The following is a 16,096-nucleotide window of genomic DNA, read 5'->3' on the forward strand; positions in this document are numbered from 1 at the left end:
TAACTGATTCACTTTGTTATAAAGCAGAAACTAACACACCATTGTAAAGCAATTATACTCCAATAAAGATGTTAAAAAAAAAAAAAAAAAAACGAAATCCCTGCTAAGCCCTTACATGTATTGGGGTCCAGTATTTACCACACTAGCCGCTCAGATATCCAAAGAAACTGTGATTTATTTCCTATATGTGATCTAAACTGCTTCACACACAACTTCTCCCACCCTCTACTCCCTTAAAGCAGTTTTATCTTGTTAGATTTATCCAGATATAGGCATAATACAGTCTAAGAACATGGAAATAGGGGCAGGAGGAAGGACAGATCAATGGCCTGTTTTCCAGACTTAGATTGGGGTAGGGTTTGAGGTCTTGAGGAAAGCCCTACCACCTGGCAAGGAGTGACATCACAGCAAAATATTGGGAAGTGGCAAGAAAGATGTGCATGTATTCATAGTAATACTCCTAACTCCCCATAGCCTTCACATAGTGTCAGGAGATCCAGAAGTTCCCAGATGTCCTAGAAAGCAGTTAAGTACTGAGGGGACCTCTGGATAAAGAGTCATGTCAGGAATAAGAGCTCTTCAAGTTAAGGTCTTTGGTTTCTAGAAGGCAGTCAGCAGAAATGGATGCCTTCACACATCAAATGGTCAGAGAGAACCTGTTAACAGTGCAGCCTGGTCAGACTGGCCACCCTGCACCGAAAACCAGTGAGAGGTGGTAGTAGTAGTGTATGGACGTGAAGCTCCTTTGTACTGCTGCCACGTGAGCCCTCCTACCTGGGAAGCCATCTTTCAGGAGAGTGTGTGGAGGGAGTAGCGGGGGAAGCCCGCTAACTGCCATTTACCCCAAAGAGTCTGAATCAACCAAAGAGACCTTTCCAATGGACAGGGACTGAAATTCCCCAAGAGTGTGATTTTCAAAGTGTCGCGTGAGACCTGCTGCCCGGGAGCGTTGCCTCCTTCTTCCCGAGCACACTAAGCTTCAGGGCTTAGCCTTTCATGGAAGAAACTCAATGATTGAAGTCCGTAAGGCATGACTCTGGATGTGGAAGGTGCTAGAATCGTAGGAACAGTACACCAACACATCCTGGCTGCGGTTTCTTAAACGATCACTCTGACTACAGTGTATGGAATGGAGTGCAAGAGGGAAGGAATGGATACAAGAAAGCCAGTTTAAAAGCTGTTTTAGTATCTCTGCTGCTGATGGGTTAACTAGGATTTGGGCAGTGGAGGCAGATTTAGAAATTGAGAACTGATTAAGTGGTGTGGGGGAGAGGTGAAGTAGAGGAAGGGTTCAGGCAAGAGTTCCAGGCTTCTGACAAAAGGAGTACAGTGTGTAGAGGTGTCCATTCATGACGTAAGGAGCGTTAGGGGGGCGATAGGTTTAAGAGGAACTGCCAAGCTAGAAAAAGGGAACAGAAACTACCTACAGTGTTAGAATTAACCTTGAAAATTGTCAATGTCCAGAGCAAATAACAATTTTTTGTTAGTAATTTAATGCTAATGTTAGCAACTGATTAATTCATACTATAAATTCGATGATGTTAATTATCCTTCCATTCCACAATTAACATTCAATTTTTAAAAAGTGATATGCGATGATAGACATACATGATAGTGCTTCACTCCTAAACAAAAGATGACATAGGAAAGTAGTTTTCTCAGCATGCTCTCACTCATTTTTCTTGAATTTATTTTATCTACCTTTGTTTTTTCTTTAATTCCAGCTTAAGAAACATATTCTACTGAGTTTTTTATTTTCCTGACCTCCTTAGTATGACTTAGTCATGTTTCGCTCATGTACAGTCAGAGAGCTGTAGAATTCTGTAATTTGGATGGAGCAAGCAGCACAAACAAAAACGAAAGTGAGATAGTCTCACATGTTCTCACTATTCCATATTCTTATAATCCACATGTCATAACACTGTTTCCTCATAGGTCAGATGCAGGTGTCTGAACTCCAAGAAATTGCTGGTTCTCTTGGACAAGCTGTAATTTTAGGAAAAACCAGTAGTATCCTTGGATTTAATATCTCTTCCATGTCTATTACCAGTCCTATCCCCAGCCCAAGTGATTCTGGCTGGATTAAGGTAAGAAAATGTGACTAGAAAAATGCATTTTAGCTATTTAAAACATTGCTTATTTCTTATTTTAACTATTTTTCTATTTCAATACAATAATTTAGAGGGTATGTCTTTCTAATTTATTGTTGGTTATTTTTTTACAATATTACTAAAATGATAAAGTAGTTGAAAAAGGAGCATATCTTCTAAAAATTATGTATTGGTATAAAATGTGCTTTGCTTTGACTATTTACAGCAATGCATCATAAATTTGCTCTAGAGGAAATATTATAATAATATTGACTTAACGTATTAAACATAATTTTTTTTTTTTTTTTTTTGTGGTACGCTGGCCTCTCACTGTTGTGGCCTCTCCCGTTGCGGAGCACATGCTCCGGACTCACAGGCTCAGTGGCCATGGCTCATGGGTCCAGCCGCTCCGCGGCATGTGGGATCTTCCCGGACCGTGGCACGAACCCGTGTCCCCTGCATCAGCAGGTGGATTCTCAACCACTGTGCCACCAGGGAAGCCATAAACACACTTTTAAATAAAGAATGATATAACATTTAGCCTGGCTAAGTTGAGTTTGCTACTGAATGTAGTTTATCATGTGAAAACCACTTCATCACTCATGACCATTTACAGGTGACTGCCCAACCGGTTGAAAGGTTTGCATTTCCTGTTCATCATGTGGCCTTTTTGTCCTCGCTGTCAGTGATCACTCAGCCGGTGGCAACACAGCTGGGACAGCCATTTTCTCAGCAACCTACCGTAAAGGCAGTAGATTCTGATGTAAGTTATAACTCAAAGATTTATTTAAGTGGAAGAATTAAGCTATAAATTCTGGAGGGTGAACCGACTTCACTAATCCTGGTAGACTGGCAACCTAAGGATTGCACTGCCTCTTCAAAGTTGGACTAATATCTATGACTATCACCTTTTACTGTTTTAAAAATGTTTCTTTTCAGTGAATTTGCTCCACTGCCCAAACTCTTTGTGCAGGAAAAGGAGCTTCTATAGATTTAAATTTTGAAATGAGGCATTAAAAAAAATAAAGTTCCAAATATCTTTCTTAAAAAAAGCATGGGAACAGGACAATTGTTATAATTCTCTACTATTTTTTTCTTTAGGGTAATTGTGTATCAGTTGGGATTACTTCACTGACTTTGAAGGCCGTACTAAAGGACTCCAGTAATAACCAAATCAGTGGTCTTAGTGGAAATACAACAATTCCATTTAGCAGCTGTTGGGCCAACTACACAGATCTTACTCTTCTTAGAACAGGTGAGTGTACTATTTTGGATCCTCACATATATACCCATAAATAGGGACAATTATAATTTCCATTTAATGAACAAAGCGGTCTATACTACACTGGTCAATAAATTATAGATATCAGAATTTCTGCCTTACAAAAATATATTTAATATGCAAAACAAAGTGAAAAATAAAATAAGCAATTAAGGGAATTAAAGCAGGTAACTTGGGCTTCCCTGGTGGCGCAATGGTTAAGAATCCGCCTGCCAATGCAGGGGACACGGGTTCGAGCCCTGGTTCGGGAAGATCCCACATGCCGCGGAGCAGCTAAGCTCGTGTGCCACAGCTACTGAGCCTCTGCTCTAGAGCCCGCGAGCCACAACTACTGAGCCCACGTGCCGCAACTACTGAAGCCCACGTGCCTAGAGCCCATGCTCTGCAACAAGAGAAGCCACCGCAATGAGAAGCCCGCGCACCATGACGAAGAGTAGCCCCCGCTCGCTGCAACTAGAGAAAGCCCGTGCGCAGCAACGAAGACCCACCGCAGCCAAAGATAAATAAATAAAATAAAATAAACAGTTAACTTGAGGATGTACATCAAAATTATATCATGATTAGTATTTTCTTCTTTATCCATGTGTGTATTTTTCTAAATTTTCTCACTATGTATGTATTACATTTATAATAAGAAAACTTAATATATAGATTTTTCAAGTTCAAGAGAAGAAAGGATAATATAGTGTCATATAATTTTAATGGCCCATGCAAAAGTTCAGAGTTGGGCTGGAAGATGGGTTCTAGTCTTTCTGAAAGCCAATGCAAAGGAGAAAACATGATCATTACCATGATTCACAGTCCTCTGCAGATAGACCAGTTGCTGTGGAGAATCACAACTTGCTCTGAGGTCAGAACAGATGTCTCCTATGAGTTCTCATGAAGTATACTCATGATATCGTCAACATGTAAATACATGATATCTTCAACAGTAAATACAGTCATAACTTCCACAGTGAGGTTTCTTATATTATCTTCATGTGGATTGATGGCATAACTCCAACTGGTAAAAGCCTTTCTACCAAGGCAAAAATATGTCCAAAAAACAGGTCTCTACTGGTGATAGATTATTCAGTATCGAAAAGAATGAACTACACCATGAGAGAAAACAGCCTTATGATGATGCTTACCCGTGGAAGGCAGAAAAATCAGGTCATCAAGGACAACATAGAGCCACTGGATCAGCCTCCTCTGAAGTTTAAACTATCCCCAGATTTAACAAATTTTACCTCATCATTAAATAGTTACAAACTGAAAAAAAAAAGAAAAAAAGAAAAGAATGAAATAGACTCCTTGTACTGGAGACAGGCCTCCATTAATCTGTTTACCTCAACCTTTATAGGCCCTAACTCCTGAAAAAGTTTTATCGTGGTCCTCACTCTTCTAACCACTGTTATTTCAAACACACACACACATCCTAAAGGTCAGAATAAAAGCCAAAGTAAAGAGTAAGGGAAGTTAAAGAATATCTAACGATAATCTGGTTTTTTTCCATAAGAACTAAATATCAAAAGCTAAAATCATTCCAAAAGAATTTTTTCCTTATTTGTTGTTTCCTTGTGCTTTGATGATGCCCTACACCAGATGAGTTTGATCTGCCTACTGGGCAACAATATCTCAGCCTAGAGTTTGATGGGAATCCAGTGACAATGAGTTCAACATTGTGCTCTGGGACAAGTACCTGGAGTGTCCAGTAAGCCTGGTGACTAAGGACAGAGCCTAATTCGCTAACAGTCAGCCTAAATGGCGGTAGGACTGGGACCCTTTTATGGGAAATGAGGAACTTGACAAGAACCCTGCCTGAGAGAAGGTTGCCCACCTCCCCAGGAAGGTGGACTCAAGAGGTGCGCAGTGACAAAGACCCAACCTGAGGATCAAGGTCTCCAAACTACCACTTCCAAAGGCAATGTTCCAAAGTAACCAGGGTCACTGGAGTGCTGAAGCAGTAATGTAGGTTTTGACGTTTTTGTGATAACAAAATAGTGCTTTCCTTTTATCCAGTATATTTTCTTTAAGAGTTCAAAGCTTCCCTTGGAGTGTCTATCTTATTTGCTATGGAGAACAGTCATTGTTTCTAATTCCCTTCCTTCCTTCCTTCCTTCCTTCCTTATTTCTTGCTTTCTATCTTGCTTTTTTTCCATCAAGTGTAGGGTTTCAGTTCTCTGGTTGTGTATAGTAAGGAACGTCAAATATAGTCATCACTTTATTATTTTAAAATCAGTTAGCCAGTTTTTAGATTAACTGTAAAACTGCAGTAACAACAAAGCATATGCAAGAAAATGAATAAAGCGTGTTTCTTGTAACACTTTCTAGTAGGTATCCCACTTAATTACTGCACTGTGGGAAATCCCCTTGCAGATTAGGCTAGCCTGACCGTGTGGCACCACACCCTCTTCTACTTATAGCTCTGTAAAGAGCAAAGCAGGGGCCACCAGGTAGAGAAGGCATGGGTTGTAGTTTCTCACACAGAAAATAAAAATGTGAGAATTAGGTAAGAAAAAAGTGGAAGAAGAAAATAAACAGCTGAGATGAATCTTTTGAGCAATCTGGATTAAAATAATATTACTAAAGGATAATAACATTTGGGACACGTTTACTTAGCAACCTATGTGATACACAGCACTTGTTTCAGTTTCTAATGCTACTTAACAAACCAGCCCTAAATCTAATGGCTCAAAACAACAACGATTTCATTTGCTCAGAATAACGTGGGTCGGGAATTTGGGATGGTTCATCTCTGTTTGATGATGTCTGGGCCTTCAGCTGGGATGGCTTGATTGGAGTCGTGTCACCGAGGTTTTGATCTTGGATTTTGGCTGAGTTCTTCACTTCTCCTCCATGGAGTGGCCTCTCCACTAGCCTAGCTTGGCATTCCTCACAATACTGCAGGAGAAAAAAACATAAAAACAAAGCAAAAATATCTAAATTTTTCGCACATCAAAATCTTCAAGAAAAAATATACCTGCCACAAAAATTCAGGTTTTTCAAACTGAAAAAAAGGGAAAGACTTAAAAACACAATTGTCATGAATTGTAACAGTGGCAGAATTTTCTATGGAACAATGTCTATCCACCTTGAAAGTTATAGAATGCATTGCTATAGAAAGCACAATGTGGTCAATACATTCTCTCCTGAAAAAGAAAAGATGAATGAAAACAAATTATTTTTTTTTAAGATAATAGAAAAAAAACAGAAGAATGAAAACTTTGGAATTATGCCAAGTTTTGCACATTCTGCTCTGTATGGTAACTACTATTTTTTTTTTTTTTAGTTTGACAGTTCACTTTATTTTTATTTATTTTTTTTTACATCTTTATTGGAGTACGATTGCTTTACAATGGTGTGTTAGTTTCTGCTGTATAACAAAGTGAATCAGCTATATGCATACGTATATCCCCATATCCCCTCCCTCTTGAGTCTCCCTCCCACCCTCCTTATCCCACCTCTCTAGGTGGTCACAAAGTACCGAGCTGATCTCCCTGTGCTATGCAGCTGCTTCCCACTAGCGATCTATTTTACGGTAACCACTATTAATGATAGCAGTAGTCCAAGAAGAAATTACGTCATGGAAAAATATATTGGTTAACTGATATTCAAAACTGTGGGAAGATTTAACATATGGATTAAGAAATATTTAGATGAGTGTTTCACACTCTAAATATATCTAACATGTGTTTCCTCAAGCTTGTCTACCTTGGGTAAAAGGAAAAGGATCACGATCTTGCAACACGAAAATAGCATCTGACTTAAAGCAAATGTGGAAAACAGTTAAAAATGGTTGAGTCTAAGTCGAGGGTATATGGGTGTTTGTGGTACTATGCTTTCAACTCTTACGTTTGAAGTTTTTCAAAATAAAAAGGTCAGTATCCATCCCCACCTCCCCCAACTGAGGCTGCAGCTTCTTCACTCCTCGGTCAAGTGTATGGGGATCAGACAGAGGTTCAGCACCCTCACCTCCCTTCCCTACTGTCCTTCATTTCAAACAGCCTCTGGGCACTAGGAAAGAACCCCTAAGAAGTAGGTACTGATGCTGCAGAAAGAAAATCTACCCAGAGTCCTCCTGCCCATAGTTGTTGGGCAGATAGAACTCTTCTGACTCTGAGACCCTCTCTACACTTGTTTATACTTTAATTTATTTGACTCAGTTTCCAAAAGTACTTCGTTAGGAGTTATACAGCATTTGCAAGTCAATGAAAACCCAACTGGAATTGTACAAAAACAAACAAATAATAAAAGGAAGTCAGACACTGTGATGATTTTTTTTTGCCCTAGGAAAAAATTTTAAGATTGAATTTATCCTGGATGACGTCATTCAGGTGGAGTCCAGGACTTTCAGCCTAGCGGCGCAGTCTGTCTCTAGCAGTGGCAGTAGCGGCAGCGGCGGTGGCAGCAGCAACAGCAAAGTGTCTACTGTGAGCACAGCTGCCCAGATAGTGACTACAGTAGTTAGCTGTCTGGTGGGAAGAGTGTTGCTCTTGGAAATATTTATGACTGCAGTTTTGATTTTGAACTGAATTCTCGGTAAGCACAGTTCACTTTTTCTATGTTTGTCTCCACATACTGAGGTACCAGAAAATGTTTACTAAATATAGACCGAGTGCAGCATAGCACCACAGACAGAAAGACACGATCTCAGACATTGAGAAAGTTAGAGCTTCAATGGTAGAGACAAGACCACCCTACGGAAATGTTATTCACGCTGTAGGATGGCGTGTAAGAGTGCGGGGAATGAGAAATGCAGGTTACATCGGGACTCTTTCAGTTGCAAAGGGCAGAAGCTCAGCTCCAATTGGTTTAGGCAGTAAAGTGAACTCACTTAATTGAGAAGTCCAGAAGTAGTCTGATTTCTGCCACAGTGAGAACCAAGGGCTCAAATGACATCATCTAGAACCTGTGTCCCTCCGTCTCTCAGCTCCATTCTTCTTGGTGGCAGATTCACTCCCAGGCAGACTCTTCATCAGGTGCCCCACCCCTCATGGTACAGGTACCATCAGCATCTTCATGTTTACAGTCTCCTGGCCCAACAGCTAATCCAGAAAGAGCAAACCTCTTTCCCAGCACTTCCAGCAAAAGTCCCAGAGCTATGCCATTGACCTGGCTTGGGCCACATACCCATTCCTGAACCATTCGCTGTGGCCACGAGTTGCCGTGAATTTGAGATGCGCTAATAATTTAGAAGAATACTGAAGTACTTCAGTAGTAGAAGCCAAGACTAGATTTTAAATTTAAAAATAAATAAGGTCAGGATGAAAGGACACAATAAGGCCGGTTCTGGGAGTAGCAGAACTGAAGGCTGGGACTTCAGGAAGAAATAATCCCTTCTTCCCTCCTCACGGTAGAAACTAATTAGAAACCAGCTGTCAAGGGAGAAGGACGGTTTGAAGAGACCCAGCCCTGGCCTCTTAAAGCTAATATAGCAGAGTGGGTTTGGAGCTGAGGGACAAAAGGTAAAGACCAACACACAAGTTATTGTATTTTAATGCCTGTTTTCCTGTCTCCAGAATTCTAATAAAAGTAAAATGTGTTGTCTATTTTATAATAGCGTGATAGGTATTGCTTAAGTTCATTTGTTTCTTCCCAGAAGCATTAAAATATAAGGTATAAGTACTCCTTATTATATATTTGTTCATTTTGTGTTTCCTCACTAAATGCCTTTTTTTCCTAATTATCTTCACTGACTTTCTTCTTACTTGTACTTGACAACTTCGGGATTTTACAAAATTCAGAAAATTCTATTTTAAAGTCATTAGTAAATGATATTCTTCTTGGTGTTTTTTAGGACATTTTTTCCAGATAAAAAGTTAATCAACAGCTTCCCCTTTGCTACTAAATAATCTATCATTCTTCAGTTAAGACATAAGAAGGCTTAAACACTATTGTCTTAGTCCTTTCAGGCTGCTATAACAAAATACCAAAGACTGAGTGGCTTAAAAACAACAGAAATTTATTTCTTACAATTCTGGAGGCCAAAGTCTGAGGTCAGGGTGCCAGCATGGTCAAATGAGGCCCCTCTTCTGGGTTGCAGACTTGTCACTGTATCTTTACATGGTGTAAGGGGGGCGGTTCTGTGGGATCTCTTATAAAAATACTAATCCCATTCATGACGGCTCCACCCTCAAGACCTAAGCACCTGTCAAAGGCTCTACCTCCTAATACCATCACATTGGACATTAGGCTTTAAAACATATAAATTTGGGGGTGGGGCACGTTCAAATCATAGCCCATTGATGAAGTGAAATTATGGGTTTTTTATAACTTTGCATTCTGAATTAACAGTATTTTACTTTTAAGAGAGTTATGAAATTACACTAAATAAAATGACAAAACTTGAATGTGAAAAATACAATATATAAGCACCACTATTCTCTCTCCATGGTTCCACACAAAAGCACATTCCACACTCTGAAATACTGTTTTGCCTTATTAACCATACCATGAAATATTAGAAAAAGTTAATAAAACATATTTTAAAATCACACTATATTTTCTTAAAAATATTTGTATTGTTTTCGCTTTTCAGGAAGCAACTGAAGTGCTATTCTGAAGAACAGGTTGAAAACACAAATACAAGAACTGCTTATTTAAGAGCTATTTTGTTGCACAACAAGAAAAAGTCTGTAGCATTTTCAAGAAAATATACTAAAAATATTTTTGTAATATATAAAATGTATTACTTAGTTTTAATCACAAAAATCAAATTTCTTCAAAATACAAATTTCTTTTGATTCCTTATGTTTGTATGTACTTATTTCATCAAAAAAAATACTTTTAGAAATTTTTGATTTGTAAGCAGATATACCACCTCCAAGTTGCTGTACCAACAAATCATGAAATACTTTAAATAGTTGAAAGAGCTTTGCAGTTTTGACTTAACTTCTTTAGATCAGATTGGAAGCATTCTGAATTTTTGTATGTACCGGGGGATCTGTTTTTCTCTATCCATTCATAAGACTCTAATTTTCAAAGATCTAAGCCATTTTAATTTCTAAGGATTTTGGAGAAATTGTTTTAGACAATCTCATTTCAGATTGTCTTAAGTTGCTGTTTTTCAGATCCACAGGAATCCCAGGAATTCTAGATTATCCTAGATTTCTGGGCCTGCCAACCCTGGCCAGTCGTCTAAGGAGAGTTTCATTGGTGTCCCTTGTTTGAACAAGTCCAGACTCCTCTGCTTACCCCTCCTTCCCACTCAAAACTGTCACTACTAAGAGTGTGACCTCCTGCAACCCAAGGCTACACCAGAAGAGATACTTATTTTCAAGAGGATAAAATTAGGGAATGCAAAAAAAAAAGCCACAAATTAATGTGGCTAAACTAACCAAAAGCTCTCATACTATAAAAATTGCACTTTTTACTCAGAAAAGTCTAAAGGAAATGCTATATTTAGAGGAATAACCCCAATCAAGTCTTTGTGGCCATGTCCTGAGCAAGTAGAGTTGGTATTCACAAAAGTTACATTCCAGCAAGTGACACTCAGGAAGCATTTGGAACAGCTGAGAGAATTCAGCAAAGCCCAGAGCTTTTTCTACTGTGTACCATTTCCTAGAATGCTCGCCCCAGGCCATTGTTAACCTTGCTTAACAAAAAATTATTAACATTTACCATGTAGTAAATCCAAGTATCTTTGTATATATTTGGCATTTTGTTCAGTCAAACAAACATCTATTTAACATTTGCTAGATACCAGGCATTCTAGTGAGAAGACCACAAGGAATAAGATGCTGTCTTCACCTTCCAAGAGTCTACAAGGTAGTTGAGGAAATAGTGGTGGAAAAGGTGATACACAAAACACAGAGATACAGTATCCTATGTGAGAGAAAGAGACATAGGGTGCTGCTGTAGGGGCACAGAGGAGGGGCACTTGGCTGTGGGTAGGAGCATCCTGTGAGGATGGAGATGGATGAGGGACAGATTCCAGAAGAATATGATGCCTGAAGTGAGTGGTGAGGAATAAAGCATGACATTAGCCAAGGAAGAGTGTCCTGACAGAAGGTGTGGTGGTAAGAACAAAGGCTGAAATACCATTAGATAGATGTGAGTTCCTTGAAGGCAGTAAGGCGCTTCCTTAGTAAGCATGTCTCTTGCCCTCTTACGAAATGTCTGGCACTAGTAGATGCAGACTCACTGTTTAGTGGATGAATGAAGCATGGAGTGCAGGGAAATCAAGAAGCTGTCTCTTGTTAATGGAGCACCAGTACACTCCCTTCAGTAGGAACAGCTTTCATGTCCAGAGAGCATGAATTCGACCACACCACTGGTTAATTGAGGACTCTCATACTTCCCTCAGTTCCAACCTCAGAGGGATGAGAAAGCTCTACCACTAAAATGGGAAGGAGGACAGACAGACCCAACAAGGAAGACTTAAAAATCAAGTTTTCCAATGCAAATTCAGTTTACTCTCCATTTCAGTACATTTCCTTTCACTGAGAAAACTAAATTCCAAGAACTACAATTGTAGCATCTATGGAACAAATTCCTACATTCAGTTTCTGGGAGATGCAAAAATATTCTTCACATCTGAACACTGTGAAAGTCACAAAATTGGCCACTATCTGTAGTCCTTCCTTACCTCAAGTTTTAATTCAGTCCACTGGAAACTATTTGTCAAAAATTTTCCATAGATTTTTAATAAAGAACTTTTCTAATGTAACAGAACAAGGGCTTGTGGGCCTGCGGCACAAAAAGCCAAACTCTGACAGGGGATGTTTGCTGCAAAGTAAGGATTTATTTGCAGGGCGCCAAGCAAAGAGAAAGGCAGCTCATGTTCAAAAGACTCCCAAACTCTCCGATGGCTTTTAAGCAAGTGTTAGCGGAGAGGGTTTTAGGATGCCTGGTCAGCTCCTGGACATTCTGGCTCATTGGTTGGTGGTGAGGTGATGTTCCCGGAATCTCATTGGTTGGTGGCTCCAGTCGGTCTGGGGTCTATGTGCTTGTGGTCAGCATGTAGTCACCATCCTCCACTGGGTGGGGGTGGGGGGTGTCTTAGTTTTTACTAAACAACTCATAGATATGCATCTGATTGTTATGTATATTCCTTCAGCAGGAACTAGGAGTCGAGTGTGTGACTCTCTTGTTCTAATCATTAACTGCTCCAGTCTGCTCTTTGGAACTTAGCAAAGGCCTAGGAGCCTGAAGCCTTTTTTCTGCAAATAAGAAATGGGGGACATGGAGGGGCTTTCGTACCTGGAAAGGCCCCACAGGGTTCTGCTTGGTTTCAGTCCCCCTTTTTCTTTGATACTCCTCCATCCTGAGGGGAACAGGGGTGGGACAAGAAAGGGAATAAAGTTTTAGATAGATTAACCATAAACTTCGCGGGGGAGCTCGGTTTTAAGGGGACTGGGTTTCACTAATACAAGTCATTTGAGAATAAAAGGAATTTCTAAATTTTTGCTTCTTAGCCACAGACATTGTTAAGAAGTTCCTGATTTAACTTCTTTAAGTTTCTGGCTGTCTGCTTTTAAAATTTTTCTAAAGTTATTATAGTACATACCCATAATTATTTATGCCAGATAAATTACAATTTTAGCTACTAGTTTTTAAAATGCCTAATTGTTAAAAATCCGTGGGCAATATGGCTTCACATAGTCTTCATTCACAAGCTGGCCACCTTTTTTTTTTTTTTTTTAATAATGTTTCTCTGAACAATCCTGTCTTAGAAATTTGTGTTTAAATTTTTAAAAATACTTCTAAACGTAACAAGTGGGTATTTTTTTTTTCCGGTATGCGGGCCTCTCACTGTTGTGGCCTCTCCCGTTGAGGAGCGCAGGCTCCGGACGCACAGGCTCAGCGGCCATGGCTCATGGGCCCAGCCGCTCCGCGGCATGTGGGATCTTCCCGGACCGGGGCACGAACCCATGTCCCCAGCATCGGCAGGCTGATTCTCAACCACTGCGCCACCAGGGAAGCCCAACAAGTGGGTATTTAGCTGTTGAGCAAGTCATTTAAAAATACTTTGTGTGTTAGTACTGTTTCTCCAGGATCTGAAAGATTCATAAAGTAAATATGATGTTCCCATTTTGGTCAATATAAGGAAGAGAGAATAAAGAGGTAGTAAGAATATCTTCCTGTATTTCTGATAATAAGTAAAACATGTATATCTTGTACTATTGTCTCTACTCTTTTCTCAGCTGCATCACCTTCTGATCATTGCAATGATTTCTAGGTGGTCTACGTACTTTTACCTCTTCTCCATTTTATCCTAAAGAGTGCTAGCTAAAATACTACTAGTACTACTACTAGTAGTAATAACAATAACAATAATTAAAGATTTACTACACTGAGTGTTCTACATGGACTCTTTCCTTACATTTATGCTATGAAGATATTATCCCCTTTTCCAGATGAGGAAACAATACATAAAAAGATTAAATTAAATGCCCCAGTTCACAGAGCTTTTAATGGTAAAGCTGGGATTCAAATCTAACTCCAGATCTCAGCTCCAACATTTAATTGCCTCCCACTTTTCCCCAAGCAGGAGAAAGTGTTTCACTGTGAAGAGAGTTTTTAGAAAAACGTATTTAGGTCCAAATTCATGTTCAAATTCTAGTTTAAATTTTACCACCTCTATGCCCTCAGGCAAGTTCTTCGTCTCCTTTATTTTCAGTATCTTCACCTATAAAATGTGGGAAATATCTACCTTGCAGTGTGGTATTTGAGGACCGATTATCATATATAAGGCACCTAACCCAGTGCCCAACAGGTGGTAAGCTCTCAGTAAAAGGTAGCCACTCCTGTTATTGTGATAACCATAATGTTGCCTATATTATGTCATTCGCTGGCCCATAAACCATTAGGCTCCTTATTGTACCAGAACAGTACCTAGCATGTAATGAACACGGTGTGAGTGTTAATTATTAGAATCACTGGCCAGGTACAGGGCCACGAAGAACAAAGACTTTCTCAGCAGTGAGTGCAGCGAGAAATGACCAATTTGTGTACAGTGAGTTTTTATAAACAATCTTGGGGCATATTCTAGGACTTTTCCTTAAAACATGGCTATTCTGTATCCCTTTTGCCCTCCTTCATCCTTTCCTGTTTTTCCCGCCTAATGGCGCAAGACGTCTCCTTGCACCAGGAAAACAAATGCCAGCCCCTTTGGGGAGGGTATAGAGAACTCAGGTAAAAAGAGTTTGGGCCCCTGACCATACCAGCCTTTGCTCTTTCAGGGTTTCATTGCTACTCGGCCAGAGTCCTAATCCTAACTGATACATCTCCTGGTTTCATCAGATTCCTGAGGTGGCAAAACATGAAAGGAACAAGAGAATAGGGAATTCATCCTTTCTGCAGAGGAACGTGGGCAGAGGCAATGCCAGGGCAAGGACATTGTTTCAAATAGCTCATACTTTTTTTTTTTTTTTTTTGGCTGTGTTGGGTCTTCGTTGCTGCGCACAGGCTTTCTCTAGTTGCGGTGAGCGGGGGCTACTCTTCATTGCGGTGCGCGGGCTCCTCACTGCGGTGGCTTGTCTTGTTGTGGAGCACAGGCCCTAGGCGTGTGGGCTTCAGTATTTGCAGCTCGCAGGCTCTAGAGCGTAGGTTCAGTAGTCGTGGCACAAGGGCTTAGTTGCTCTGTATCATGTGGGATCTTCCCGGACCAGGGCTCGAACCCGTGTCCCCTGCATTGGCAGGCAGATTCTTAACCACTGCACCACCAGGGAAGTCCCAGCTCATACACTTTTGAAGTTATTATCTGTATCCTCCAAAACAGAGATGCTTAAATCTTGATCTGAATCCATGTGTATTTGGTTTGGGAAACCCATCAGAAACCATTGGAGAGGAACTTCCCAGGTGGCCCAGTGGTTAAGAATCCGCCTGCCAATGCAGGGGACACGGGTTTGATCCCTGATCCAGGAAGATCCCACATATCATGGAGCAACTAAGCCCATGTGCCATAACTACTGAGCCTGTGCTCTAGAGCCCGCGAGCCACAACTACTGAGCCCATGGCTGCAACTACCGAAGCCGGCGCGCCTAGAGCCTGTGCTCTGCAACAAGAGAAGCCACCGCAATGAGAAGCCCGCGCACCGCAATGAAGAGTAGCCCCGGCTTGCCGCAACTAGAGAAAGCCCGCGCGCAGAAACAAAGACCCAACACAGCCATAAATAAATAAATAAATAAATCTAAAAACATTAAAAAAAAAAAAAAAGAAAGAAAGCATTGGAGGGTCACACCCTTCTTCCATTCTCATCAGTGGGCATTTTCAGCTTCCTCAGGTTGGCACCAGCTGACAAGACGTGTGCAATCCCTAGTGAAAGAAACATAAAGATTTATCCCAGCCAACTTTGCCTCCCCAGAGAGTAGCTACAGACACAATGTGTAAGACCAAAAAAGAAGGGGCCTGCTGTCAGCGTTATAGTAGGTATTGATACTCGAATACTTGTGGGCAGTCTGCCCAGCTACAAACCTCTTACCACACTAGTTGCAGGATCTGATACACTACTCTAGTTATTATGATCAGATCATGCTAAAGTTAGAAAGCTCTTTAGGAAAAACTGTTCTTCCAGGAATTCTGTTTACCCTTGACAAGCTGATTTTATTAGGGAAATTCCCTTCAGTTAAGAGCTGTGTGTTCTATTGATTCCTCTAACATGCTTAGCACACACTGTGCCCATGGTAAGTGTTGAGTAAACTGTTTAATTAAGCAAGTGAATAGACAGCATGATGAAACTTTTCCTCTATGAGATTTTTGAGATAAAGAAATCCTACCAAAATATAACAGAAATTGCACT

The 16,096-nt window shown here is 40.3% G+C and overlaps 1 protein-coding gene across 1 annotated transcript in view; it reads left to right on the forward strand.

The window, feature by feature from the left end:
• Nucleotides 1-7,886, forward strand: part of PKHD1L1 (PKHD1 like 1) — a 153,645-nt gene extending 145,759 nt beyond the window's left edge. The window contains exons 74-77 of the mRNA XM_007114624.2: nucleotides 1,936-2,087; nucleotides 2,707-2,853; nucleotides 3,192-3,345; nucleotides 7,645-7,886. Coding sequence (XP_007114686.2) covers nucleotides 1,936-2,087; nucleotides 2,707-2,853; nucleotides 3,192-3,345; nucleotides 7,645-7,886 — 695 coding nt within the window. The remainder of the gene's footprint in view (nucleotides 1-1,935; nucleotides 2,088-2,706; nucleotides 2,854-3,191; nucleotides 3,346-7,644) is intronic.
• The last annotated feature ends 8,210 nt before the right edge of the window (nucleotides 7,887-16,096 follow it).

Source organism: Physeter macrocephalus, chromosome 15 (genome assembly GCF_002837175.3).
Source record: "Physeter macrocephalus isolate SW-GA chromosome 15, ASM283717v5, whole genome shotgun sequence".
Classification (NCBI taxonomy): Eukaryota; Metazoa; Chordata; class Mammalia; order Artiodactyla; family Physeteridae; genus Physeter; species Physeter macrocephalus.